General features: G+C 45.4%; 1 protein-coding gene across 4 annotated transcripts in view; it reads right to left on the reverse strand.

Annotated features, from left to right (window-relative positions):
• Positions 1–1,722: 1,722 nt before the first annotated feature.
• LOC129831659 (probable G-protein coupled receptor 149) overlaps positions 1,723–27,475 on the reverse strand; it is a 31,452-nt gene continuing 5,699 nt past the window's right edge. Inside the window, exons 2-5 of one of the 4 annotated variants that reach the window (XR_008755799.1) lie at positions 25,702–25,891; positions 24,871–25,337; positions 11,142–12,852; positions 1,723–11,102 (exon numbers count right to left, since the gene is read on the reverse strand). Coding sequence is in view for 1 of the 4 variants with exons in the window: in XM_055895022.1 (XP_055750997.1) it covers positions 12,241–12,852; positions 24,871–25,337; positions 25,702–25,891 (1,269 nt within the window). In the remaining 3 variants the exon portion in view is untranslated. Of the gene's footprint in view, positions 12,853–24,870; positions 25,338–25,701; positions 25,892–27,475 lie in introns of all 4 variants that reach the window. The other 3 variants (XR_008755800.1, XR_008755801.1, XM_055895022.1) reach the window with 3 other exon arrangements.

The following is a 27,475-nucleotide window of genomic DNA, read 5'->3' on the forward strand; positions in this document are numbered from 1 at the left end:
CCTATGCTCCTCAGTTCCTACCCCAGGACCCTTCCTATGGTCTTCAGTTCCTACCCCAGGACACTTCCTATGCTCCTCAGTTCCTACCCCAGGACACCTCCTATAGTCCTCAGTTCCTGCCCCAGGACTCGTAATACGCTCCTCAGTTCCTACCCCAGGACACTTCCTATGCTCTTCAGTTCCTACTCCAGGACACTTCCTATGGTCTTCAGTTCCTACCCCAGGACACTTCCTATAGTCTTCAGTTCCTACCCCAGGACACTTCCTATAGTCTTCAGTTCCTACCCCAGGACACTTCCTATAGTCTTCAGTTCCTACCCCAGGACACTTCCTATGCTCTTCAGTTCCTACCCCAGGACACTTCCTATAGTCCTCAGTTCCTACCCCAGGACACTTCCTATGCTCCTCAGTTCCTACCCCAGGACCCTTCCTATGGTCTTCAGTTCCTACCCCAGGACACTTCCTATGCTCCTCAGTTCCTACCCCAGGACACCTCCTATAGTCCTCAGTTCCTGCCCCAGGACTCGTAATACGCTCCTCAGTTCCTACCCCAGGACACTTCCTATAGTCCTCAGTTCCTACTCCAGGACACTTCCTATGCTCTTCAGTTCCTACTCCAGGACACTTCCTATAGTCTTCAGTTCCTACCCCAGGACACTTCCTATAGTCTTCAGTTCCTACTCCAGGACACTTCCTATGGTCTTCAGTTCCTACCCCAGGACACTTCCTATGCTCCTCAGTTCCTACTCCAGGACACTTCCTATAGTCCTCAGTTCCTGCCCCAGGACTCGTAATACGCTTCTCAGTTCCTACTCCAGGACAATTCCTATGCTCTTCAGTTCCTACCCCAGGACACTTCCTATGCTCTTCAGTTCCTACCCCAGGACACTTCCTATAGTCCTCAGTTCCTACCCCAGGACACTTCCTATGCTCCTCAGTTCCTACCCCAGGACCCTTCCTATGGTCTTCAGTTCCTACCCCAGGACACTTCCTATGCTCCTCAGTTCCTACCCCAGGACACCTCCTATAGTCCTCAGTTCCTACCCCAGGACACTTCCTATGCTCCTCAGTTCCTACCCCAGGACCCTTCCTATGCTCCTCGGTTCCTACCCCAGGACAATTCCTATAGTCTTCAGTTTCTTCCCCAGGACACAGAGGTCACATTTAAAAAGCGAATAGTGGGGAGGTTAAAGCTGCATTAAGAACCCAGAGGACGTGTCAGGCTCATGACAGCAGTGTGCCTGGTACATGGGGGAGAGGACGGGGGGGACGGGGTCACTCACAAACAGAGCAGCTGAAATCCCATGAAATAGAGGAAAGAGGAGGACGATAACGTTGTCCCTGATAAGAGTAGCTGGATTATTTACCACACACATCACAGAGACACTGCATTATTTAGTCAGTTTAGTTACCGTAGTTAATAACGCCCACTGCGGTGTGTTGATACTGTGATAACTAGTCCGTTGGGTATTTTATCGATCATTTTCGATTTTTTTTCTCCAGATAAGTTCAAATCAAAATTTGATAGTTCAAACCTGTGAATTTGTTTTTTTTTGACTGATTGTCAGTCATTCAATTAGCATAGATAAGTAATTCATATAGGTAAACAAACATCAATGCCAGCCTTCTCAGTGGTGAGCCATGCATCCTTCCTCAATGGTTTCCAATTAAAAAGAAGAAGAACTCCCATCTAAAAATGTGTACAGAATGGACAAGCAGACAAACGTTCAATACCTTGTATTTCACATGAAGGAATAAATAAGACAATGTTGAGTTTATTTCCATTCTGCTTGGCTGAAGAGATGCTGTGTTGAAAGGGTTGGTCAATTCTAAACACTCTGTCAAAACACTGAAATGCTCTCTACTCATTACAAGGTCAGAGGTAATCTCATCTACTGGGACACACTGGTTATGATTCATAAGCCATATGATTCCTAAGTCATATGATTCATAAGACATATGATTCATACATCATATGATTCATGAACCATATGATTCATAAGTCATATGATTCATAAGCCATTTGATTCATAAGTCTTGTGATTCATAAGCCACATTACGAATAAGCCATATGATTCATAAGTCATATGATTCATAAGCCATATGATTCATAAGCCATATGATTCATAAGTCATATGAATCATAAGCCATATGATTCATAAGCCACATTACGAATAAGCCATATGATTCATAAGTCATATGATTCATAAGTCATATGATTCATAAACCATATGATTCATAAGTCATATGATTCATAAGCCATATGATTCATAAGCCACATTACGAATAAGCCATATTATTCATAAGTCATATGATTCATAAACCATATGATTTATAAGCCATATGATTCATAAGTCATATGATTCATGAGCCACATTACGAATAAGCCATATGATTCATAAGCCATATGATTCATAAGTCATATGATTCATAAGCCATATGATTCATAAGTCATATGATTCATAAGCCATATGATTCATAAGCCATATGATTCATACGCCATATGATTCATAAGCCATATTATTCTGTAAGCCACTTTTCTCTAACTTTGCTTTTGTTGTTGTTGCCTTGAAGAAGTCTGGATGTTAATGCATTTTACAGTGTTGTTTGAGGCAATTTTCGAGTATAAATATGTAATGAGCTTCACTCACATGAAGAGCGGATGCATTATGTCACACGTGACAAAGCTTTTCTCTGCTGAAAGACACACAGCACAGACGACACACAACGAAACACATCCTTTATGAAACATCAAACAGAATACAGCCATTACTGTGTGACCTGGAGGTAGGGTGTAATGTACCTTGTTGATGTGTGTTTGTGTACGTGCAAGCTTTGTGCGTGTGTGTGTGTGTGTGTGTGTGTGTGTGTGTGTGTGTGTGTGTGTGTGTGTGTGTGTGTGTGTGTGTGTGTGTGTGTGCATACAAAAACAGTTAAACAGAATATAACTATAATATAACTCCATCTTTTAGTTCATATTCATCCTGGTGAATATTTAGAGCCGTAGTGAATCGCCAATACATATTCTGTTACTGTCTAGTTTTAAGCATGTACAAAGCATAGCGGAAAGGCCTGGGTCACTCCGTGTGATTGGAGAGGCAGTGAACTGAAAGGCCAGAGGAGAACAGCTCTAAGTGACTCGGGAAAAAAATGCACATTCACTTGGTGCCTCCATCAGTGGTAAAATATGCACACTGTCGTTCAGGGAAATTGTTAGTGGAATGTTCATGAGGCAGAAAAAAACACTCTGTATTCTCTCTCTCTCTCTCTCTCTCTCGCCTTCTATCTCTCTCTTCAGACTGATTTACATAAGAGGATAGTTTTGTCTCACAGCAGTAGAATGAACAGTATACTGAATGATCTATTCTGAGTCCAAGCTCTCAGCAGATTATATTAAGAGTACAGACACACGGATCTGTATGTGACACACACACACACACACACACACACACACACACACACACACACACACACACACACACACACACACACACACACACACACACACACACACACACACACACACACACACAGTGGGATGACTCAGACACAGGGGTCGGTGGTCACCATGTTGACTTAATGGTGAGGGACATACTCATTGGCAGCCATATGTCGGAGACCCTGGCATGAATACTAACATGGGTAATCTTCTCTCCACCCTTCCTCTCTGCTCTCCCTTTCAGTCTTCACTCTTTCATTGTGCTGCTAACCTTTAGTCCTGCATCCACTTCTCTTCACCTCATCCTTTAGTCCTGCATCCACTTCTCTCCACCTCATCCCTTAGTCCTGCATCCACTTCTCTCCACCTCATCCTTTAGTCCTGCATCCACTTCTCTACACCTCATCCTTTAGTCCTGCATCCACTTCTCTCCACCTCATCCTTTAGTCCTGCATCCACTTCTCTAAACCTCATCCTTTAGTCCTGCATCCACTTCTCTAAACCTCATCCTTTAGTCCTGCATCCACTTCTCTCCACCTCATCCTTTAGTCCTGCATCCACTTGTCTCCACCTCATCCTTTAGTCCTGCATCCACTTCTCTAAACCTCATCCTTTAGTCCTGCATCCACTTCTCTCCACCTCATCCTTTAGTCCTGCATCCACTTCTCTAAACCTCATCCTTTAGTCCTGCATCCACTTCTCTCCACCTCATCCTTTAGTCCTGCATCCACTTCTCTACACCTCATCCTTTAGTCCTGCATCCACTTGTCTCCACCTCATCCTTTAGTCCTGCATCCACTTGTCTCCACCTCATCCTTTAGTCCTGCATCCACTTCTCTAAACCTCATCCTTTAGTCCTGCATCCACTTCTCTCCACCTCATCCTTTAGTCCTGCATCCACTTCTCTAAACCTCATCCTTTAGTCCTGCATCCACTTCTCTCCACCTCATCCTTTAGTCCTGCATCCACTTCTCTACACCTCATCCTTTAGTCCTGCATGCACGTCTCTCCACCTCATCCTTTCGTCCTGCATCCACTTCTCCTGACCTCATCCTTTAGTCCTGCATCCACTTCTCTCCACCTCATCCTTTAGTCCTGCATCCACTTCTCTCCACCTCATCCTTTAGTCCTGCATCCACTTCTCTCCACCTCATCCTTTAGTCCTGCATCCACTTCTCTCCACCTCACCCCTTAGTCCTGCATCACCTTCTCTCCACCTCACTTTTCTCCACCTCATCCTTTAGTCCTTAAACCACTTCTCTCCACCTCATCCTTTAGTCCTGCATCCACTTCTCTCCACCTCATCCCTTAGTCCTGCTTCCACTTCTCTCCACCTCATCCTTTAGTCCTGAATCCACTTCTCTACACCTCATCCCTTAGTCCTGCTTCCACTTCTCTCCACCTCATCCTTTAGTCCTGCTTCCACTTCTCTACACCTCATCCTTTAGTCCTGCTTCCACTTCTCTCCACCTCATCCCTTAGTCCTGCATCCACTTCTCTCCACCTCATCCTTTAGTCCTGCATCCACTTCTCTCCACCTCATCCCTTAGTCCTGCATCCACTTCTCTCCACCTCATCCTTTAGTCCTGCATCCACTTCTCTACACCTCATCCTTTAGTCCTGCATCCACTTCTCTACACCTCATCCTTTAGTCCTGCATCCACGTCTCTCCACCTCATCCTTTCGTCCTGCATCCACTTCTCCTCACCTCATCCTTTAGTCCTGCATCCACTTCTCTCCACCTCATCCTTTAGTCCTGCATCCACTTCTCTCCACCTCACCTCATCCTTTAGTCCTGCATCCACTTCTCTCCACCTCACCTCATCCTTTAGTCCTGCATCCACTTCTCCTCACCTCATCCTTTAGTCCTGCATCCACTTCTCTACACCTCATCCTTTAGTCCTGCATCCACTTCTCTCCACCTCACCTCATACTTTAGTCCTGCATCCACTTCTCTCCACCTCATCCTTTAGTCCTGCATCCACTTCTCTACACCTCATCCTTTAGTCCTGCATCCACGTCTCTCCACCTCATCCTTTCGTCCTGCATCCACTTCTCCTGACCTCATCCTTTAGTCCTGCATCCACTTCTCTCCACCTCATTCTTTAGTCCTGCATCCACTTCTCTCCACCTCATCCCTTAGTCCTGCATCCACTTCTCTCCACCTCATCCTTTAGTCCTGCATCCACTTCTCTACACCTCATCCTTTAGTCCTGCATCCACTTCTCTACACCTCATCCTTTAGTCCTGCATCCACGTCTCTCCACCTCATCCTTTCGTCCTGCATCCACTTCTCCTCACCTCATCCTTTAGTCCTGCATCCACTTCTCTCCACCTCATCCTTTAGTCCTGCATCCACTTCTCTCCACCTCACCTCATCCTTTAGTCCTGCATCCACTTCTCTCCACCTCACCTCATCCTTTAGTCCTGCATCCACTTCTCCTCACCTCATCCTTTAGTCCTGCATCCACTTCTCCTCACCTCATCCTTTAGTCCTGCATCCACTTCTCTACACCTCATCCTTTAGTCCTGCATCCACTTCTCTCCACCTCACCTCATACTTTAGTCCTGCATCCACTTCTCTCCACCTCACCTCATCCTTTAGTCCTGCATCCACTTCTCTACACCTCATTCTTTAGTCCTGCATCCACTTCTCTACACCTCATCCCTTAGTCCTGCATCCACTTCTCTCCACCTCACGTCATCCTTTAGTCCTGCATCCACGTCTCTCCACCTCATCCTTTAGTCCTGCATCCACTTCTCCTCACCTCATCCTTTAGTCCTGCATCCACTTCTCCTCACCTCATCCTTTAGTCCTGCATCCACTTCACCTCACCTCATCCTTTAGTCCTGAATCCACTTCTCTCCACCTCACCCCTTTAGTCCTGCATCACCTTCTCTCCACCTCATCCCTTAGTCCTGCATCCACTTCTCTCCACCTCATCCTTTAGTCCTGCATCCACTTCTCTACACCTCATCCTTTAGTCCTGCATCCACTTCTCTACACCTCATCCTTTAGTCCTGCATCCACGTCTCTCCACCTCATCCTTTCGTCCTGCATCCACTTCTCCTCACCTCATCCTTTAGTCCTGCATCCACTTCTCTCCACCTCATCCTTTAGTCCTGCATCCACTTCTCTCCACCTCACCTCATCCTTTAGTCCTGCATCCACTTCTCTCCACCTCACCTCATCCTTTAGTCCTGCATCCACTTCTCCTCACCTCATCCTTTAGTCCTGCATCCACTTCTCTACACCTCATCCTTTAGTCCTGCATCCACTTCTCTCCACCTCACCTCATACTTTAGTCCTGCATCCACTTCTCTCCACCTCATCCTTTAGTCCTGCATCCACTTCTCTACACCTCATCCTTTAGTCCTGCATCCACGTCTCTCCACCTCATCCTTTCGTCCTGCATCCACTTCTCCTGACCTCATCCTTTAGTCCTGCATCCACTTCTCTCCACCTCATTCTTTAGTCCTGCATCCACTTCTCTCCACCTCATCCCTTAGTCCTGCATCCACTTCTCTCCACCTCATCCTTTAGTCCTGCATCCACTTCTCTACACCTCATCCTTTAGTCCTGCATCCACTTCTCTACACCTCATCCTTTAGTCCTGCATCCACGTCTCTCCACCTCATCCTTTCGTCCTGCATCCACTTCTCCTCACCTCATCCTTTAGTCCTGCATCCACTTCTCTCCACCTCATCCTTTAGTCCTGCATCCACTTCTCTCCACCTCACCTCATCCTTTAGTCCTGCATCCACTTCTCTCCACCTCACCTCATCCTTTAGTCCTGCATCCACTTCTCCTCACCTCATCCTTTAGTCCTGCATCCACTTCTCCTCACCTCATCCTTTAGTCCTGCATCCACTTCTCTACACCTCATCCTTTAGTCCTGCATCCACTTCTCTCCACCTCACCTCATACTTTAGTCCTGCATCCACTTCTCTCCACCTCACCTCATCCTTTAGTCCTGCATCCACTTCTCTACACCTCATTCTTTAGTCCTGCATCCACTTCTCTACACCTCATCCCTTAGTCCTGCATCCACTTCTCTCCACCTCACGTCATCCTTTAGTCCTGCATCCACGTCTCTCCACCTCATCCTTTAGTCCTGCATCCACTTCTCCTCACCTCATCCTTTAGTCCTGCATCCACTTCTCCTCACCTCATCCTTTAGTCCTGCATCCACTTCACCTCACCTCATCCTTTAGTCCTGAATCCACTTCTCTCCACCTCACCCCTTTAGTCCTGCATCACCTTCTCTCCACCTCATCCTTTAGTCCTGCATCCACTTCTCTCCACCTCATCCTTTAGTCCTGCATCCACTTCTCTCCACCTCATCCTTTAGTCCTGCATCCACTTCTCTCCACCTCATCCTTTAGTCCTGCATCCACTTCTCTCCACCTCATCCTTTAGTCCTGCATCCACTTCTCTCCATCTCATCCTTTAGTCCTGCATCCACTTCTCTCCACCTCATCCTTTAGTCCTGCATCCACTTCTCTACACCTTATCCTTTAGTCCTGCATCCACTTCTGTACACCTCATCCTTTAGTCCTGCATCCACTTCTCTCCACCTCATCCCTTAGTCCTGCATCACCTTCTCTCCACCTCACCTCATCCTTTAGTCCTGCATCCACTTCTCTCCACCTCATCCTTTAGTCCTGCATCCAGTTCTCTCCACCTCATCCCTTAGTCCTGCATCCACTTCTCTCCACCTCATCCTTTAGTCCTGCATCCACTTCTCTCCACCTCACCTCATCCTTTAGTCCTGCATCCACTTCTCTCCACCTCACCCCTTAGTCCTGCATCACCTTCTCTCCACCTCACCTCATCCTTAAGTCCTGAATCCACTTCTCTCCACCTCATCCTTTAGTCCTGAATCCACTTCTCTCCACCTCATCCTTTAGTCCTGCATCCACTTCTCTCCACCTCATCCCTTAGTCCTGCTTCCACTTCTCTCCACCTCATCCTTTAGTCCTGAATCCACTTCTCTCCACCTCATCCCTTAGTCCTGCTTCCACTTCTCTCCACCTCATCCTTTAGTCCTGCTTCCACTTCTCTACACCTCATCCTTTAGTCCTGCTTCCACTTCTCTCCACCTCATCCCTTAGTCCTGCATCCACTTCTCTCCACCTCATCCTTTAGTCCTGCATCCACTTCTCTCCACCTCATCCCTTAGTCCTGCATCCACTTCTCTCCACCTCATCCTTTAGTCCTGCATCCACTTCTCTACACCTCATCCTTTAGTCCTGCATCCACTTCTCTACACCTCATCCTTTAGTCCTGCATCCACGTCTCTCCACCTCATCCTTTCGTCCTGCATCCACTTCTCCTCACCTCATCCTTTAGTCCTGCATCCACTTCTCTCCACCTCATCCTTTAGTCCTGCATCCACTTCTCTCCACCTCACCTCATCCTTTAGTCCTGCATCCACTTCTCTCCACCTCACCTCATCCTTTAGTCCTGCATCCACTTCTCCTCACCTCATCCTTTAGTCCTGCATCCACTTCTCCTCACCTCATCCTTTAGTCATGCATCCACTTCTCCACACCTCATCCTTTAGTCCTGCATCCACTTCTCTCCACCTCACCTCATACTTTAGTCCTGCATCCACTTCTCTCCACCTCATCCTTTAGTCCTGCATCCACTTCTCTACACCTCATCCTTTAGTCCTGCATCCACGTCTCTCCACCTCATCCTTTCGTCCTGCATCCACTTCTCCTGACCTCATCCTTTAGTCCTGCATCCACTTCTCTCCACCTCATTCTTTAGTCCTGCATCCACTTCTCTCCACCTCATCCCTTAGTCCTGCATCCACTTCTCTCCACCTCATCCTTTAGTCCTGCATCCACTTCTCTACACCTCATCCTTTAGTCCTGCATCCACTTCTCTACACCTCATCCTTTAGTCCTGCATCCACGTCTCTCCACCTCATCCTTTCGTCCTGCATCCACTTCTCCTCACCTCATCCTTTAGTCCTGCATCCACTTCTCTCCACCTCATCCTTTAGTCCTGCATCCACTTCTCTCCACCTCACCTCATCCTTTAGTCCTGCATCCACTTCTCTCCACCTCACCTCATCCTTTAGTCCTGCATCCACTTCTCCTCACCTCATCCTTTAGTCCTGCATCCACTTCTCCTCACCTCATCCTTTAGTCCTGCATCCACTTCTCTACACCTCATCCTTTAGTCCTGCATCCACTTCTCTCCACCTCACCTCATACTTTAGTCCTGCATCCACTTCTCTACACCTCATTCTTTAGTCCTGCATCCACTTCTCTACACCTTATCCCTTAGTCCTGCATCCACTTCTCTCCACCTCACGTCATCCTTTAGTCCTGCATCCACGTCTCTCCACCTCATCCTTTAGTCCTGCATCCACTTCTCCTCACCTCATCCTTTAGTCCTGCATCCACTTCTCCTCACCTCATCCTTTAGTCCTGCATCCACTTCTCCTCACCTCATCCTTTAGTCCTGCATCCACTTCTCTCCACCTCAACCCTTTAGTCCTGCATCACCTTCTCTCCACCTCATCCTTTAGTCCTGAATCCACTTCTCTCCACCTCATCCCTTAGTCCTGCATCCACTTCTCTCCACCTCACGTCATCCTTTAGTCCTGCATCCACGTCTCTCCACCTCATCCCTTAGTCCTGCATCCACTTCTCCTCACCTCATCCTTTAGTCCTGCATCCACTTCTCCTCACCTCATCCTTTAGTCCTGCATCCACTTCTCCTCACCTCATCCTTTAGTCCTGAATCCACTTCTCTCCACCTCACCCCTTTAGTCCTGCATCACCTTCTCTCCACCTCATCCTTTAGTCCTGAATCCACTTCTCTCCACCTCATCCTTTAGTCCTGCATCCACTTCTCCTCACCTCATCCTTTAGTCCTGCATCACCTTCTCTCACCTCATCCTTTAGTCCTGCATCACCTTCTCTCACCTCATCCTTTAGCCCTGCATCCACTTCTCTCCACCTCATCCTTTAGTCCTGCATCCACTTCTCTCCACCTCATCCTTTAGTCCTGCATCCACTTCTCTCCACCTCATCCTTTAGTCCTGCATCCACTTCTCTCCACCTCATCCTTTAGTCCTGCATCCACTTCTCTCCACCTCATCCTTTAGTCCTGCATCCACTTCTCTCCACCTCATCCTTTAGTCCTGCATCCACTTCTCTCCATCTCATCCTTTAGTCCTGCATCCACTTCTCTCCACCTCATCCTTTAGTCCTGCATCCACTTCTCTACACCTTATCCTTTAGTCCTGCATCCACTTCTGTACACCTCATCCTTTAGTCCTGCATCCACTTCTCTCCACCTCATCCCTTAGTCCTGCATCACCTTCTCTCCACCTCACCTCATCCTTTAGTCCTGCATCCACTTCTCTCCACCTCATCCTTTAGTCCTGCATCACCTTCTCTCCACCTCATCCTTTAGTTCTGCATCCACTTCTCTCCACCTCATCCTTTAGTCCTGCACCACCTTCTCTACACCTCATCCTTTAGTCCTCCATCACCTTCTCCTCACCTCATCCCTTAGTCCTGCATCACCTTCTCTCACCTCATCCTTTAGTCCTGCATCCATTTCTCTCCACCTCATCCTTTAGTCCTGCATCCATTTCTCTCCACCTCATCCCTTAGTCCTGCATCCACTTCTCTCCACCTCATCCTTTAGTCCTGCATCCACTTCTCTCCACCTCACCTCATCCTTTAGTCCTGCATCCACTTCTCTCCACCTCACCCCTTAGTCCTGCATCACCTTCTCTCCACCTCACCTCATCCTTAAGTCCTGAATCCACTTCTCTCCACCTCATCCTTTAGTCCTGAATCCACTTCTCTCCACCTCATCCTTTAGTCCTGCATCCACTTCTCTCCACCTCATCCCTTAGTCCTGCTTCCACTTCTCTCCACCTCATCCTTTAGTCCTGAATCCACTTCTCTCCACCTCATCCCTTAGTCCTGCTTCCACTTCTCTCCACCTCATCCTTTAGTCCTGCTTCCACTTCTCTACACCTCATCCTTTGGTCCTGCTTCCACTTCTCTCCACCTCATCCCTTAGTCCTGCATCCACTTCTCTCCACCTCACCTCATCACATCTATACATAATGGACCTCTGAAGCACAGAATGGACACAGGATAAGTGTACCAGCAGCCTTAGGCAGTGGCAGCTAATGTTTTGTCAAAATACATACTTAAAATATATAGCTAAAAGGCCAATCCACCTGGATGTGCTTTCCCAGTCTGCATCCTTTGTGTGCTCATCAGTATTCGCTGTCTGCTCATTGTCTTCCTGTGTGTATCAGTATTCTCTGTCTCTTCCCCCTTCCTGTGTGTGAATCAGACTGCTCTGTCCACTTCCTGCTTCCTGTGTGTATCATTTCTCTCTGTCCGCTTCCTGCTTCCTGTGTGTGAATCAGACTTCTCTGTCCACTTCCTGCTTCCTGTGTGTATCAGTCTTGTCTGCCCCCCCCCCTGTTTCCTGTGTGTTTATCAGTCTTCTCTGTCTCTTCCTGCTTCCTGTGTGTGAAGCAGACTTCTCTGTCCACTTTCTGCTTCCTGTGTTTATCAGTCTTCTCTGTCTCTTCTTGCTTCCTGTGTGTGAATCAGACTTCTATGTCCACTTCCTGCTACCTGTGTGTATCAGTCTTCTCTGTCCTCCCCCTGCTTCCTGTGTGTCTATCAGACTTCTCTGTCGGCTTCCTGCATCCTGTGTGTATCATTTCTCTCTGTCCTCTTCCTGCTTCCTGCTTCCTGTGTGTATCAGTCTTGTCTGCCATCTTCCTGCATCCTGTGTCTGTGTATCAGTCTTCTCTGTCCTCTTCCTGCTTCCTGTAGGCTTCGTTGAGCAGCTGTATCTCCTCGCGGTACCCTCCTGTCTCCTGTGTCTGTCTGCGGCTGTTCTGCCGGTGGGCCTCCACCGTGTCAGGGATGTTGATGTTGATGTTGTCCGCCTCGGGGTTGCCACTGTTGGGGATGAGCAGTGAGTAGGAGGCTGTCTCCCCCAGGTCACAGGACACAAAGCGGTTCTCCTTCCGAGAATAGCGCAACGACGGGGAGCGGGCATGGGTGGACGACTGGCTGATGTTGGAGATGATGGACACGCTGTCCGTGGCCTCCTCGTTGTCACAGATCTCCAACACCTCCAGGTGGATCTTCACGTTGGTGTCCCGCATTCCCACCTCCGTCCCCACTCCCCCGGCCGTGCCTCCAGAACTGGGGTCGTCTGCACTGGGCTCGTGGCCTACAGACTTGGAGCGGTAGACCTCCACCTTCTTGGCGGCGTGGGGGGAGATGGTGAGCCCTTCGCTGCTGACCTCATAGGTGGAGAGGGAGAGGGTCTTCCCTGTGGGGGAGTGCAGGGAGACGGTGCCCTGGAAGGCACACAGAGGGAGGGCCAGACCTCCCCCATATCTCTGTAAGGACACAAGACAAACACAGACTACAGTCAAAATCTAGAAGAGCAACAACTATACATTTTATCGAGGGTATATACAGCAGCACACTTTTTTCAAAGACAATGATATCTCAAAGTACATTTCCAATTACTTACAAATCAAAGAGAATAAATATAGATCATTTGTGATGCTGAATTTTGTTAATTGTTTTTCAATTTACATGCACTCACTGTTATGAGGTGGACATGGTAGTAGTTCTAAAAAGACCTTTATCTTTGTTGAGAAACCTCTCAATGAGATGAGCTCCAGTTACACAGTATGTCTATGATATTTAACAAGGCAGTTTGATGAATGTGTGCGTCCACACAAGCTGTGAATCCCTTCCCCTGAGTTCACATTGAGATCGAGGGCCTTGGAAGAGTGTGTGTGTGTGTGTGTGTGTGTGTGTGTGTGTGTGTGTGTGTGTGTGTGTGTGTGTGTGTGTGTGTGTGTGTGTGTGTGTGTGTGTGTGTGCAGGTGGGATTAGAGCACAGGGTATAATACCATTTCTCTCATTTCAAGCTTCCCTGCATCACTCAGCTAGGTGCTAGCATAGCTCTTGGTAATAGAATGGGTGATCTGCATCACTCAGCTAGGTGCTAGCATAGCTCATGGTAATATAATGGGTGATCTGCATCTCTCAGCTAGGTGCTAGCATAGCTCTTGGTAATAGAATGGGTGATCTCCATCACTCAGCTAGATGCTAGCATAGCTCATGGTAATATAATGGGTGATCTCCATCACTCAGCTAGATGCTAGCATAGCTCTTGGTAATAGAATGGGTGATCTGCATCACTCAGCTAGGTGCTAGCATAGCTCTTGGTAATATAATGGGTGATCTGCATCACTTAGCTAGGTGCTAGCATAGCTCATGGTAATATAATGGGTGATCTGCATCACTTAGCTAGGTGCTAGCATAGCTCATGGTAATATAATGGGTGATCTGCATCACTCCGCTAGGTGCTAGCATAGCTCATGGTAATATAATGGGTGATCTGCATCACTTAGCTAGGTGCTAGCATAGCTCATGGTAATATAATGGGTGATCTGCATCTCTCAGCTAGGTGCTAGCATAGCTCATGGTAATATAATGGGTGATCTGCATCACTCAGCTAGGTGCTAGCATAGCTCTTGGTAATATAATGGGTGATCTGCATCTCTCAGCTAGGTGCTAGCATAGCTCTTGGTAATAGAATGGGTGATCTGCATCACTCAGCTAGGTGCTAGCATAGCTCTTGGTAATATAATGGGTGATCTGCATCTCTCAGCTAGGTGCTAGCATAGCTCTTGGTAATAGAATGGGTGATCTCCCACCATAAAGTGTAAATGGATGTTCTCAATCCATTATTACTTTCATTAACAATAACTTTTTTTACTTTTAAATTACAAGAATATTTTCAATAATTTAATATTTCGCATTTTGTCATGTCACATTAATGTTGATGTACAGTATGTGTATGTAAACACAGATTTCATTCTAAGAGAAAGAGAGAGAAACTGATCCAAAATTAAGTAAAGCGTTGAATGTGTACAGACTCAGTGAGCATAGCCTTGCTATTGAGAAAGGCCGCCGAAGGCAGACCTGGCTCTCAAGACAAGACAGGCTATGTGCACACTGCCCACAAAATGAGGTGGAAACTGAGCTGCACTTCCTAACCTCCTGCCAAATGTATGACCATACTAGAGACACATATTTCCCTCAGATTACACAGATCCACAAATATTTCGAAAACAAAGCCACTTTTGATAAACTCCCATATCTACTGGGAGAAATACCACAGTGTGCCATCACAGCAGCAAGATCTGTGACCTGTTGCCACAAGAAAAGGACAACCAGTGAAGAACAAACACCATCGTAAATACAACCCATTTTTTGTTTATTTGTTTTCCCTTTTGTACTTTAACTGTTTGCACATCATTACAACACTGGATTTAGACATATGACATTTGAAATGTCTTTATTCTAGGAACTGTTGTGAGTGTAATGTTTACTGTTTAGTTTTTATTGTTTATTTCACTTTTGTTTATTATCTATTTCACTTGCTTTGGCAATGTAAACATATGTTTTTCATACCAATAAAGCCCTTTATTTGAGTGTGAGAGAGGCATAGAGAGAGGGAGAGAGGCATAGAGAGGGAGAGGAAGAGAGAGAGGGAGAGAGAGAGTGGGAGAGAGAAACGGTTAAGGGAGTGGCAGGTTGTCTAACTGGTTGAATTGAGCTTGACTAAGATAAGTGAATTAGTTAGACGTGGTGATCTGGTGATCTGACTTCCTCTTACTGAGGCATACGGATCTTACCCACCCTGTCATTCTCTCTATCTTCAACCCCCTCTCTTTCCTTTCTCTCTCTTAGCTGTCTTACCCTCTGTCTCCCATTCCCTCTTTCCTTTCTCTCTCTTATCTGTCTTACCCTCTGTCTCCCATTGTCTCTCTATCCCACATTCAAGAAAACTAAAGCATTGAGACGTCAATATGCCTGACGTGCCTCACAGTCACGCTGGGAGGAAAACACACTGTGCCAGTCTAATCAAATAATGCACCAGGCCCATCACCGGAGCACCGGGGAGAGGGAGGGAGGGAGGGAGGGAGAGATAGAGAGATAGAGAGAGAGGGGGATAGAGAGAGAGTGAGAGAGAGAGAGGGATAGAGAGAGAAGAGAGTGAGAGAGGGATAGAGAGAGAAGAGAGAGAGAGAGAGAGAGAGAGAGAGAGAGAGAGAGAGAGAGAGAGAGAGAGAGAGAGAGAGAGAGAGACGAAGACAACATTCACACATCTCTCCTTGGCCCCAACACGAGGACATGTTTCCAACCTCTGTTCTAAATTGGTCTGTTGTGTTTCTATAATCTCCTTTCCCAGAGATAGAGAGTGATAGTGAAAGCTAGTGTCACCCTGTCTTTGTTAACACAGTGGGTAGAGTCACGGAAAGGCCAAAAATGTCTTTCTCCTTAATGTCTGTAAAAGTAGAGGCTAGAGGCTTGTAGCAGTGGTGTAGAGGATGATAACAGGACACAACAACAACACAACCCTGATCTCTGTTTCCATAGCGCCGTGAAGCATGTGACCTTCTGTTCCTTACTTCCTAATGTGTTTCCAGAAATGTTACATTCACGGATGATCACTCAGTATGCATTACAGTATGTGACAACTTCTTAAAAGACACATAAACACACACACACACACGCACGCACACACGCATGCACACGCGCACACACATACACACACACACACGCACACGCACACGCACACGTGCACACACACACACAGTACTATAAACAGGATGTAAACTCAGTGCCAAAGCGTCTCTGCAGAGACACACTCCTTGGTGTTTACACCCAAGGCACGTCCTAATCGACGGCACAGCAGCGTTGTAGAAAGAAGCACATTTGTGTGTGTGGAATATGGTGTGTGTGGAGTACAATGCGTATATAACACCTTTCTAATATAGTAATTATGACAACTTCCAGTGGACGTCTTCCAACCTATCAGAGTTCTTCAACTGACATGTTGTCCACCCAATCAATAGGATCAGAGAATGAATCTAGTACTGAAAGCGTAACCTACAGCTAGCTAGTACTCCGGTGCATAACATGTACTGTGAGTAGACTCAAAGAGATAGACAATAGTTGAACAGTTTTGAACCAATTAATTTCTTTAAAAATGAAGTGAATACAGCTAGCTAGTTTTTAGCCTACTCAAACACCCGGCTCAAACAGAAAGGGATGCTAGGTTAGCCAACTGGCTATGGCTAGCCGACACTGGAACTCTTCCAAGTCAAGGTAGATTTTGGTTTGAATAATTATGAATTATTAGTTGGTTTTATTCATTTATTGCCGCGGGCCCACGGGTGTAACTGCTAAACTGCTTGCTGATTGTAGCGGGTTTACTAACGCATTAGTTCTAGTAGCTATGTTGACAAGCTATGACCGCTAATTTGGTGACAACAATGTAGGCTGTGTGTAGCGGTTAGCGGTTATGATATGAAGGCTTGGAATGTTTTTTTCTCCTGGTCACAGACAGCTGATGTGTTGTTCACTGAAGTCCACAAATAAAGGGAAAAGGTGAGAGGAGAAGAGCGTGTAGATGCGAGAAGGAATTCTACAACCAGCAAAATGATCATGCTGTTTGTATGTGGCTTCTATGGAAGTGAACTGTGTTTGCGTGTGATTCATTCCGCCGATTTTCTTGAAAAAACATTTCTTAAAAAGGAAGCAAATGGAATGAAACGTAGATAAACATACCTGAATTTTTCCAATAGAAACTCTAGTTTGCAACTGTTGGACTAATGATTACACCCTAGATCAGCTAGATGCAGGCAAGAGTGTGCAAGAGTGTGCAAGAGTGTGCAAGAGTGTGCAAGAGTGTGCAAGGCGGTATTGAATATGTCAGTGTCTGTCAGTTGACTGATCACATGTCTCTCTACCTGTGCACCTACGTTGTAAACTTTCATAGACTAGGTTGTAGTAACTTCATGATGGGTTTAGTACAGGGAATATTTGAGTATCATGTAGCTGCCTAAACCTATCGATGTTACAATGAACTGGGTGAATAGAATATGAATGACAGTCATCCAATATGCTGTAATAGAAATAAGGCCATGTTCACAAACCAAAAATCATCTTCCCTCATCTTAAACGGCACCGAACGTCACTGAATTTAGGTAATATGTTCTTGTAGGTAGGGGTAAAAGTGATCCGGCAATCAGGATAGATAATCAACAGAGTAACAGCAGCAGCAGTAGCAGCAGCATATGTGAAGAGAATGAAAGAGTGTGAAAGTGTGTCTATCTGTGTGCGTGTGCGTGCGTGTGTGTGTGTGTGTGTGGCATCGATATGCATGTGTGTGTGTTTTGTGTGTGTGTGAGCATATGTAGTGTGTGTGTGTGTGCGTGTATGTGTGTGGTGGAGTGTCAGTGTAGTATGTGTGAGTGTGTGGGTAGAGTCCAGTCAGTGTGTGGGTAGGTTCCAGTCAGTGTGTGGGTAGAGTCCAGTCAGTGTGTGGGTAGAGTCCAGTCAGTGTGTGGGTAGAGTCCAGTCAGTGTACATAGAGCCAGTGCAAGAGAGTCAGTGCCAAAATAAACAATAACATTGGGCCAATGCTAATCGTCCGGGTAGCCATTTGATGAACTCTTCAGCAGTCTTATGGCTTTAGAAGCTGTTCAGGAGCTTTTTGGTCTCAGACTTGGCACTCCGGTACAACTTGTCGTGCGGTAGCAGAAAGAACACCTTGGGTGGCTGGAGTCTTTGACAACATGTTAAATGTGCAACCAGAGGGAAAAAAAATTCTAGACCACCTTTACTCCACACAGAGACGCGTACAAAGCTCTCTCTCGCCCTACATTTGGTAAATCTGACCACAACTCCATCCTCCTGATTTCTGCTTACAAGCAAAAATGAAAGCAGGAAGCACCAGTGACTCTATAAAAAGTGGTCAGATGAAGCAGATGCTAAACTACAGGACTGTTTTGCTATCACAGACTGTAACATGTTCTGGGATTCTTCCGATGGCATAGAGGAGTACACGTGAGCCATGACCAGCCTTTCATGGCTACTGACGTGAGTGCTGAAGGTCTTACGTCGGCTACGGAGAGCATGATCACACAGCCGTCCGGAACAGCTGGTGCTCTTATGCATGGTTCAGTGCTGCTAGCCTCGAAGCGAGCATAGAAGACATTTTGCTTCATCTAGTAGGCTCGTGTCACTATGCCGCTCGCGCCTGTGTTCCCCTTTGTACTTCTTGATAGTTTGCAAGCCCTGTCACATCCGATGAGTGTCAGAGCCGGGCATAGTAGGATTCAATCTTAGTCCTGTATTGACACTTTGCCTGTGTGATGGTTTGTCGGAGGGTGTGTGCATGTGTGTAGAAAGCCCGGTCCCAACCTCCTGAGAGTTCCCTACTACCCCAAAGCGGTATCGCTCAGAACAGCTAACGCCTGTAGCAGGATGGCTGCAATCTGGAGCAGAATGAGACTGTTTCCTTCTCTATGTTCTGTTGTCTCCTCTCCCATGTTACATGTGGTGAGCACAGCCTTTTTTTCTCTTCATATCAATTCATTTGGGACTCAGTGTCCCACAAAACCAGAGAGGAAAATATTACGTTCTGGTAGCGATGGAGGAGAATTGCAGACTTCTCTAACAGAGAGAAAGTGTAGGGTACAGTATGTTGTAAAATTGGCTACTGTGTGGCCGATAGAAGTTGGACTGTGACCTTTGTTCCCTCGTCGCTGAAGCTGCATCTATGTATTTCCGAGGTTTGAACTATTCACCTGACCTTGTCGTCCATGACAACGTTACTTTACTGCAGCTGAACCTCAGTAGGGTTGTACATGGGGAGAATCTCAATTAATTTATTTGATTCCTCATATCTATTCTCCTCACCTCCTTCTCAAAACCCATTGGATGAGGTCAGAGGTCCTGGTCCCTAGTCATGTGACCTCTTCTCTGACTTCTCTTGGCTGTCAGCTCAATATCATTCAGTCTGACTTCTCTTGGCTGTCAGCTCAATATCATTCAGTCTGACTTCTCCTGGCTGTCAGCTCAATATCATTCAGTCTGACTTCTCCTAGCTGTCAGCTCAATATCATTCAGTCTGGCTTCTCTTGGCTGTCAGCTCAATATCATTCAGTCTGGCTTCTCTTGGCTGTCAGCTCAATATCATTCAGTCTGACTTCTCTTGGCTGTCAGCTCAATATCATTCAGTCTGACTTCTCCTGGCTGTCAGCTCAATATCATTCAGTCTGTCTTCTCTTGGCTGTCAGCTCAATATCATTCAGTCTGACTTCTCTTGGCTGTCAGCTCAATATCATTCAGTCTGACTTCTCCTGGCTGTCAGCTCAATATCATTCAGTCTGACTTCTCTTGGCTGTCAGCTCAATATCATTCAGTCTGACTTCTCTTGGCTGTCAGCTCAATATCATTCAGTCTTTCTCCTGGCTGTCAGCTCAATATCATTCAGTCTGACTTCTCTTGGCTGTCAGCTCAATATCATTCAGTCTGACTTCTCCTGGCTGTCAGCTCAATATCATTCAGTCTGACTTCTCTTGGCTGTCAGCTCAATATCATTCAGTCTGTCTTCTCCTGGCTGTCAGCTCAATATCATTCAGTCTGTCTTCTCTTGGCTGTCAGCTCAATATCATTCAGTCTGACTTCTCTTGGCTGTCAGCTCAATATCATTCAGTCTTTCTCCTGGCTGTCAGCTCAATATCATTCAGTCTGGTTTCTCCTGGCTGTCAGCTCAATATCATTCAGTCTGACTTCTCTTGGCTGTCAGCTCAATATCATTCAGTCTGACTTCTCTTGGCTGTCAGCTCAATATCATTCAGTCTGACTTCTCTTGGCTGTCAGCTCAATATCATTCAGTCTGACTTCTCCTGGCTGTCAGCTCAATATCATTCAGTCTTTCTCCTGGCTGTCAGCTCAATATCATTCAGTCTTTCTCCTGGCTGTCAGCTCAATATCATTCAGTCTGACTTCTCCTGGCTGTCAGCTCAATATCATTCAGTCTTTCTCCTGGCTGTCAGCTCAATATCATTCAGTCTTTCTCCTGGCTGTCAGCTCAATATCATTCAGTCTGTCTCCTGGCTGTCAGCTCAATATCATTCAGTCTGACTTCTCTTGGCTGTCAGCTCAATATCATTCAGTTTGACTTCTCCTGGCTGTCAGCTCAATATCATTCAGTCTGACTTCTCCTGGCTGTCAGCTCAATATCATTCAGTCTGACTTCTCTTGGCTGTCAGCTCAATATCATTCAGTCTGACTTCTCCTGGCTGTCAGCTCAATATCATTCAGTCTGTCTTCTCTTGGCTGTCAGCTCAATATCATTCAGTCTGACTTCTCTTGGCTGTCAGCTCAATATCATTCAGTCTGACTTCTCCTGGCTGTCAGATCAATATCATTCAGTCTGACTTCTCTTGGCTGTCAGCTCAATATCATTCAGTCTGACTTCTCCTGGCTGTCAGCTCAATATCATTCAGTCTGTCTTCTCTTGGCTGTCAGCTCAATATCATTCAGTCTGACTTCTCTTGGCTGTCAGCTCAATATCATTCAGTCTGACTTCTCCTGGCTGTCAGATCAATATCATTCAGTCTGACTTCTCCTGGCTGTCAGCTCAATATCATTCAGTCTGTCTTCTCTTGGCTGTCAGCTCAATATCATTCAGTCTTTCTCCTGGCTGTCAGCTCAATATCATTCAGTCTGACTTCTCTTGGCTGTCAGCTCAATATCATTCAGTCTGACTTCTCTTGGCTGTCAGCTCAATATCATTCAGTCTGTCTTCTCTTGGCTGTCAGCTCAATATCATTCAATCTGACTTCTCCTGGCTGTCAGCTCAATATCATTCAGTCAGGAACCCATTACCAGAATAATATTCAGGGTACAATACACACACACACACACACACACACACACACACACACACACACACACACACACACACACACACACACACACACACACACACACACACACACAACACACAACACACAACACACAACACACAACACACACAACACACACACACACAGTATGTGATTGTGAATGTGTGTCTTTGAGATAGGGGACTGAGTGTGTGGTCTCAAAAAGGGCTCTTTCTCTTCTCATCGTTCGCTCCTTTGTTTTCTAAACACTTGCCTGTATCAGTGGTGCGGCTGTATTGCCTACATCCAGCTGTATACTGTACTCACACACGGCTAAACCTCCCTCACACCTTCCACTGTCGTTATTCACATCAGGTCTGGAAACAGGCTTAAACAACCGTCTACAGAACTGAATCTACATGGACAGAACTGACTTTTTCAAAGTTCACAAAGAGTTCATGGATTTCATTGTGAGTTCATGGAAGGTAACTCTGAGAAATTATACTAGAACCATAGGGTTATATCTGAATAATACGAGTATTCCTAAAACCACAACTGTCAAATACAACGCACAATCTTACCATTCTTAGGTAAATGGTTAACTAAGACAGGAAGGACAGCAAAACAACATTTTGTCATTTAACTGTAGGCCTGTCTCCTGTTGTCATTTAACTGTACGTCTATCTCCTGTTGTCATTTAACTGTAGGCCTATCTCCTGTTGTCATTTAACTGTAGACCTATCTCCTGTTGTCATTTAACTGTATACCTGTCTTCTGTTGTCATTTAACTGTAGGCCTATCTCCTGTTGTCATTTAACTGTAGGCCTATCTCCTGTTGTCATTTAACTGTACTCCTATCTCCTGTTGTCATTTAACTGTAGGCCTATCTCCTGTTGTCATTTAACTGTAGGCCTATCTCCTGTTGACATTTAACTGTAGACCTATCTCCTGTTGTCATTTAACTGTAGGCCTATCTCCTGTTGTCATTTAACTGTAGGCCTATCTCTTGTTGTCATTTAACTGTACTCCTATCTCCTGTTGTCATTTAACTGTAGGCCTATCTCCTGTTGTCATTTAACTGTAGACCTATCTCCTGTTGTCATTTAACTGTAGGCCTATCTCCTGTTGTCATTTAACTGTATGCCTATCTCCTGTTGTCATTTAACTGTAGACCTATCTCCTGTTGTCATTTAACTGTAGGCCTATCTCCTGTTGTCATTTAACTGTAGGCCTATCTCCTGTTGTCATTTAACTTTAGGCCTGTCTCCTGTTGTCATTTAACTGTAGGCCTATCTCCTGTTGTCATTTAACTGTAGACCTATCTCCTGTTGTCATTTAACTGTAGGCCTATCTCCTGTTGTCATTTAACTGTAGACCTATCTCCTGTTGTCATTTAACTGTAGGCCTATCTCCTGTTGTCATTTAACTGTAGGCCTATCTCCTGTTGTCATTTAACTGTACGTCTATCTCCTGTTGTCATTTAACTGTAGGCCTATCTCCTGTTGTCATTTAACTGTAGACCTATCTCCTGTTGTCATTTAACTGTAGGCCTATCTCCTGTTGTCATTTAACTGTACGTCTATCTCCTGTTGTCATTTAACTGTACGTCTATCTCCTGATGTAATTTTAATGGGTTGGTGGGGCATAATGTCAGGCATAATTCACTGAAATGATTCTGGCCATCGATCTACGCTTTGATTACTGACATGAATCTGGGTTACTGTGGTTAAAAGGACAGCCAATAACATTACTGTGATTGTAATGTGACTTTCTGCAACGACTGGCACTTCAATGCAAACACAAGTCCATCTCTCTCACACACACACACGCACACGCACACGCACGCGCGCACACGCACACGCACACGCACACGCACACGCACACGCACACACACACACACACACACACACACACACACACACACACACACACACACACACACACACACACACACACTAGATGCACAGGTGGCTAGTTTTCAAGTGAAGCTGCTGGATGTTCTAACAGCGAACAGCGAACCGCTAAAACGGGACATTTAAGCCACTTGTACCTTCTGTGAGCTTTTTAAATTCACAATTAGAAAGCCATCAGGCTTTGCAGCGCCGACAGGTGCGCTCGGTACAGAGGCTATGGGTCATTTCTGCCTAACGTAATGTGTGTAAACTCACAAGTAGCCTAGAGAGATGAAAAGTCCATCTGTTGTCTGGGGCAGTTCCTTAGAATTGGCCCTGAATTACAAACGTTTTATTAATTGTTGGCCTACACAATATCACTATAGCTGCTGTTAACTCATGACCATCATTGCTCTTGATTGTTGACTTGTTCGCAAGTGAGAATAAAGCAGAAAAAAGGGGAGGTCTCGGAGGATAATCAATATTATACAACGGATGGGTCTAATCCTGAATTCTGATTGGTTAAATGCGTAGTCCAGCTGGTGTCTATTCCACAAGTTATAATTTGAATATGTTGGTAACCCGTTGTATAAACGCGATAATACCCTCGAAGCCGGTGTTTGTCGGATAAATTGGCACAGTTTGCCAATATAACAACAACACCCATGCCACTATATCGAAAAAAAAACACCGTCTTCTCGGACGTTATCACTGAATCATATGGTGGCTAGATAGCAGGGGACATATTGATCAGCCTTGTTCACACTGCAGGTCTTAATGCTCAAATCAGTTTAGGAATACGGACTGTTCAAACAACACGTTTACAGGTGACCAAGTCGAAATGTGTGCGTTCAGACAGCAGTCCGACTGCTGACATGGCTACGCCGGTTGTCATAGTAACGACTGGTGTGTGAGCGGTGGTGTAGTCTGATTGGTGGTGGTTCTCCTGCATCCTATCACTCAGAAGTTATGTAGAAAGCTAAGCTGACAACAATGCGTCAACATGGACGTTTCCCAGTTACTTCGACTGTTCAAAATCATAGTTTAAGAATACTTTTAAATTAAAAACAATTATCCAACTTTCAAAACAAATCATTTTTTGGCTTGTCACAGCAGTCAACTAGCTAGTCACAGCTAGCTAGTTGACTGCTGTAACTAGCTAGTTGACTGCTGTGACTAGCTAGTTGACTGCTGTGGCTAGCTAGTTGACTGCTGTGACTAGCTAGTTGACTGCTGTAACTAGCTAGTTGACTGCTGTGACTAGCTAGTTGACTGCTGTGACTAGCTAGTTGACTGCAGTTGGAAAAAGAACAGATTGGAATCAGATGTGCAAATTAATCGGATTTGAGTCCCTTCAAACTGCCAGTGTGAACAGGGCTTCAATCTGTATGTTATCGGCGTTTCTTAATTCGGGTCCTGGAAACACAGAGGACCTGAATAATTTATTGTCTCAGCACTACACACACCTGATTTAAATCTAAAGCTTGATGATGAGTTGATCATTTGAATCAGGTGTGTAGTGCTAGGTCAAAAACAAAAATGTGCACCTCTTTGGGTTCCAAGGACCAGGATGAAGAACTACTGGGTTAGGCTATACAGGTCAAAGTAATGCAGCCATAGTGTCAACATTTATTTACCTAGCTAGCCTATAGTCTAACCCAGAGCCATATTATTTTCTAAATATAAGGCACTGGTTGGTATAGACTAGAGGTTTGTTTATGTTAGCCACTTAGGGAAACGTTGCGAGGTTAGCTACCTGTCTGGGGGTCCTCTCGGATTTACTCCTACACCACTCCCAGTCCGTCAGCTCCATTTTTATGCACTCTACATGCGACAGTCTCCGTTCCGTTCCCTCGAACACCGACGACGTGTCGGTGAGGTTGAGGTCCTGGTCTCTGTGGTTATCGTGAGGAAATTGGAGGCAGTCTGCCAGCGCCAGGGCCTCTCCTCCACCTGCCACTGCCTCGAGAAGCAGATCGCCATGTTCACGCAGTGGGGAGCTGTCCACTGCACGTGGGGTCCTGAACTCCAGCTCGGCCTGCAGGCTCGCGACCCCGGAGCTGTCCAGCACGGCAAGCTGGTTTTCTGTGAAGTCGCAGTTGAAGAAGTTGTAATAGGAAGGTTTCTCGACGGACGGGGTTCGGTGGGGGTTGGTCGCGTGCGATATCTTGTATATTCCGTACCCTTTTTGGAAGGAGAGGTTAAATTCAAACCTCTTCTTTGCTGCGGGAAGAAAATGAAAATGTATAGTGACTTTTGCCCCAAAAATAAATAAACATATTTCATTTAGATCAGTGATTTATTTATTTTTTTCTACGACATTGATGTATGCTTATGTGTTTCAGACCCAAATTATGTTTCATTGTAACAACTGTTGTCGTGTAAATGTGTTAGGTTTAATGTGCAGGTCTATACTGTATGTTATGGGGCATTTACCATAATACTGTGAGTTTGATTCTCGTAGGCATATACTGTAGGCCTAGGTAGCTTATGTTAAAATGTTACGTCGCTTTAGATAAGCGTCTGGGTTTTTCCACTCTGCCCCTCAGCTCACTGGCCCTTTACAATCACAGAGGGCATAGCCTACCGGTGGGCTCACGCTCTGTGTCCCGCGGGCAGTTGATGAAGCACCCGCACGGAAGGTGGATCCAGCGCTCGGAGAGCATGAACACCGGCGTGACCGCAGGCGCCAGCAGGGTCAGGAAGAAGCTCACCGTTTCCAGCGTTTCCAGGTAGGAGCTGCGGACGTTTACAGCATGACGCACGAGCACCAGAGTCTGTGAATGAAAACGGCATGTACTCATCATTAGATTACAACATAGGGTAATGTGGGGTAACTGCCACAGCACACACCGTAATTACAACAGAAACCACCATATGTCACCAAATTTTCCCCAACACTTTCCCTGGCTGTCACTACTCTTGCTCAACAACAAATGTTATCTGTCTCGTCTACATTTTTTAAGTCACTCTAACAAAATGATTCTGAGGTGAGTTGGTCTGGTATCTCCAAATTTAGAACAAAACTTTAGAGCACCTTCCTAATATTCCTAATATTGTGATTTTAATGTTGCTCTTTAATTATTTGTTACTTTTATTTATTATTTTTATTTTTATTTTTTTAAACTGCATCGTTGGTTAAGGGCTTTTCACTGTTGTATTCGGCGCATGTGAAAAATAAAATTTGATTTGATTTGTGCCCTCAAAACAGCCTAAATTTGTCAGGGCATGGACTTCAAAAGGTATCAAAAGCGTTCCACAGGGATGCTGGCCCATGTTGACGGTTGTGTCAAGTTGGCTGGATGTCCTTTGGGTGGTGGACCATTCTTGATACACACGGGAAAGTGTTGCGCGTGAGAAATCCAACAGTGTTGCTGTTCTTGACACAATAAAACCAGTGCACAAACTGTCATACCCTGTTCAAAGGCCCTTAAATATTTTGTCTTGCCCATTCACCTTCAGAATTTCACATGTTTTTATTTTCTTTTAACTAGTCAAGAACAAATTCTTATTTACAATGATGGAACAGTGGGTTAACTGCCTTGTTCAGGTGCAGGACAACAGATTTTTACCTTGGCAGCTCTGGGATTCGATCTAGCAACCTTTCGGTTACTGGCCCAATGCTCTAACCACTAGGCTACCTGCCGCCCCACATACACAATTCATGTCTCAATTGTCTCAAGGCTTAAAAATGTGTATTTAACCTATCTCCTCTTCCATCTACACTGATTGAAGGGGATTTAACTAGCAACATCAATAAGGGATCATAGCTTTCACCTGGATTCACCTGGTCAGTCTATGTCAGGGAAGGAGCAGGTATTCCTAATGTTTTGTACACTCAGTGTATACAATCTTATTAAGGTCAGGCACCACAAACTGAAATTACATTTTTACATTTTTACATTGTTGGTATTTTGGTCCATTAATATTAGTATTTTCAAAAAGTAAACGTAAAAATGTCAAAAAACTTGATTAAAATATGTATTTTCTTTAGTTTATCATACTAACGTCATCAACATTTGTATGAATTTTAACCACTTTATAATGGACATACATCAATCATTTCAAAGCTCACTACATTGAATTACACAGAATTTTAAATGCCTATTTCATAGAAATGTTAGAAACTGAACTATATTTAGTATCTGACTTTAAAGATATGGTGATTGGGTCTAAAAAGGTTTTTGGAGTTTGGTAGTCTTAATTTATTGTACTTGTCTTTTTCCCGAAAGTCAGACTGTTCACACACGCTAACACACTTGTTTCAGCTTCAGGTGCCTCTACATTCACCAAATGTTGTGTGGTTATCCTTAGATATTATTCTCCAAACTTGCTCAGATGGAACTGTTTATATGCTGTCA

This window comes from Salvelinus fontinalis, chromosome 33, assembly GCF_029448725.1.
Source record: "Salvelinus fontinalis isolate EN_2023a chromosome 33, ASM2944872v1, whole genome shotgun sequence".
Classification (NCBI taxonomy): domain Eukaryota; kingdom Metazoa; phylum Chordata; class Actinopteri; order Salmoniformes; family Salmonidae; genus Salvelinus; species Salvelinus fontinalis.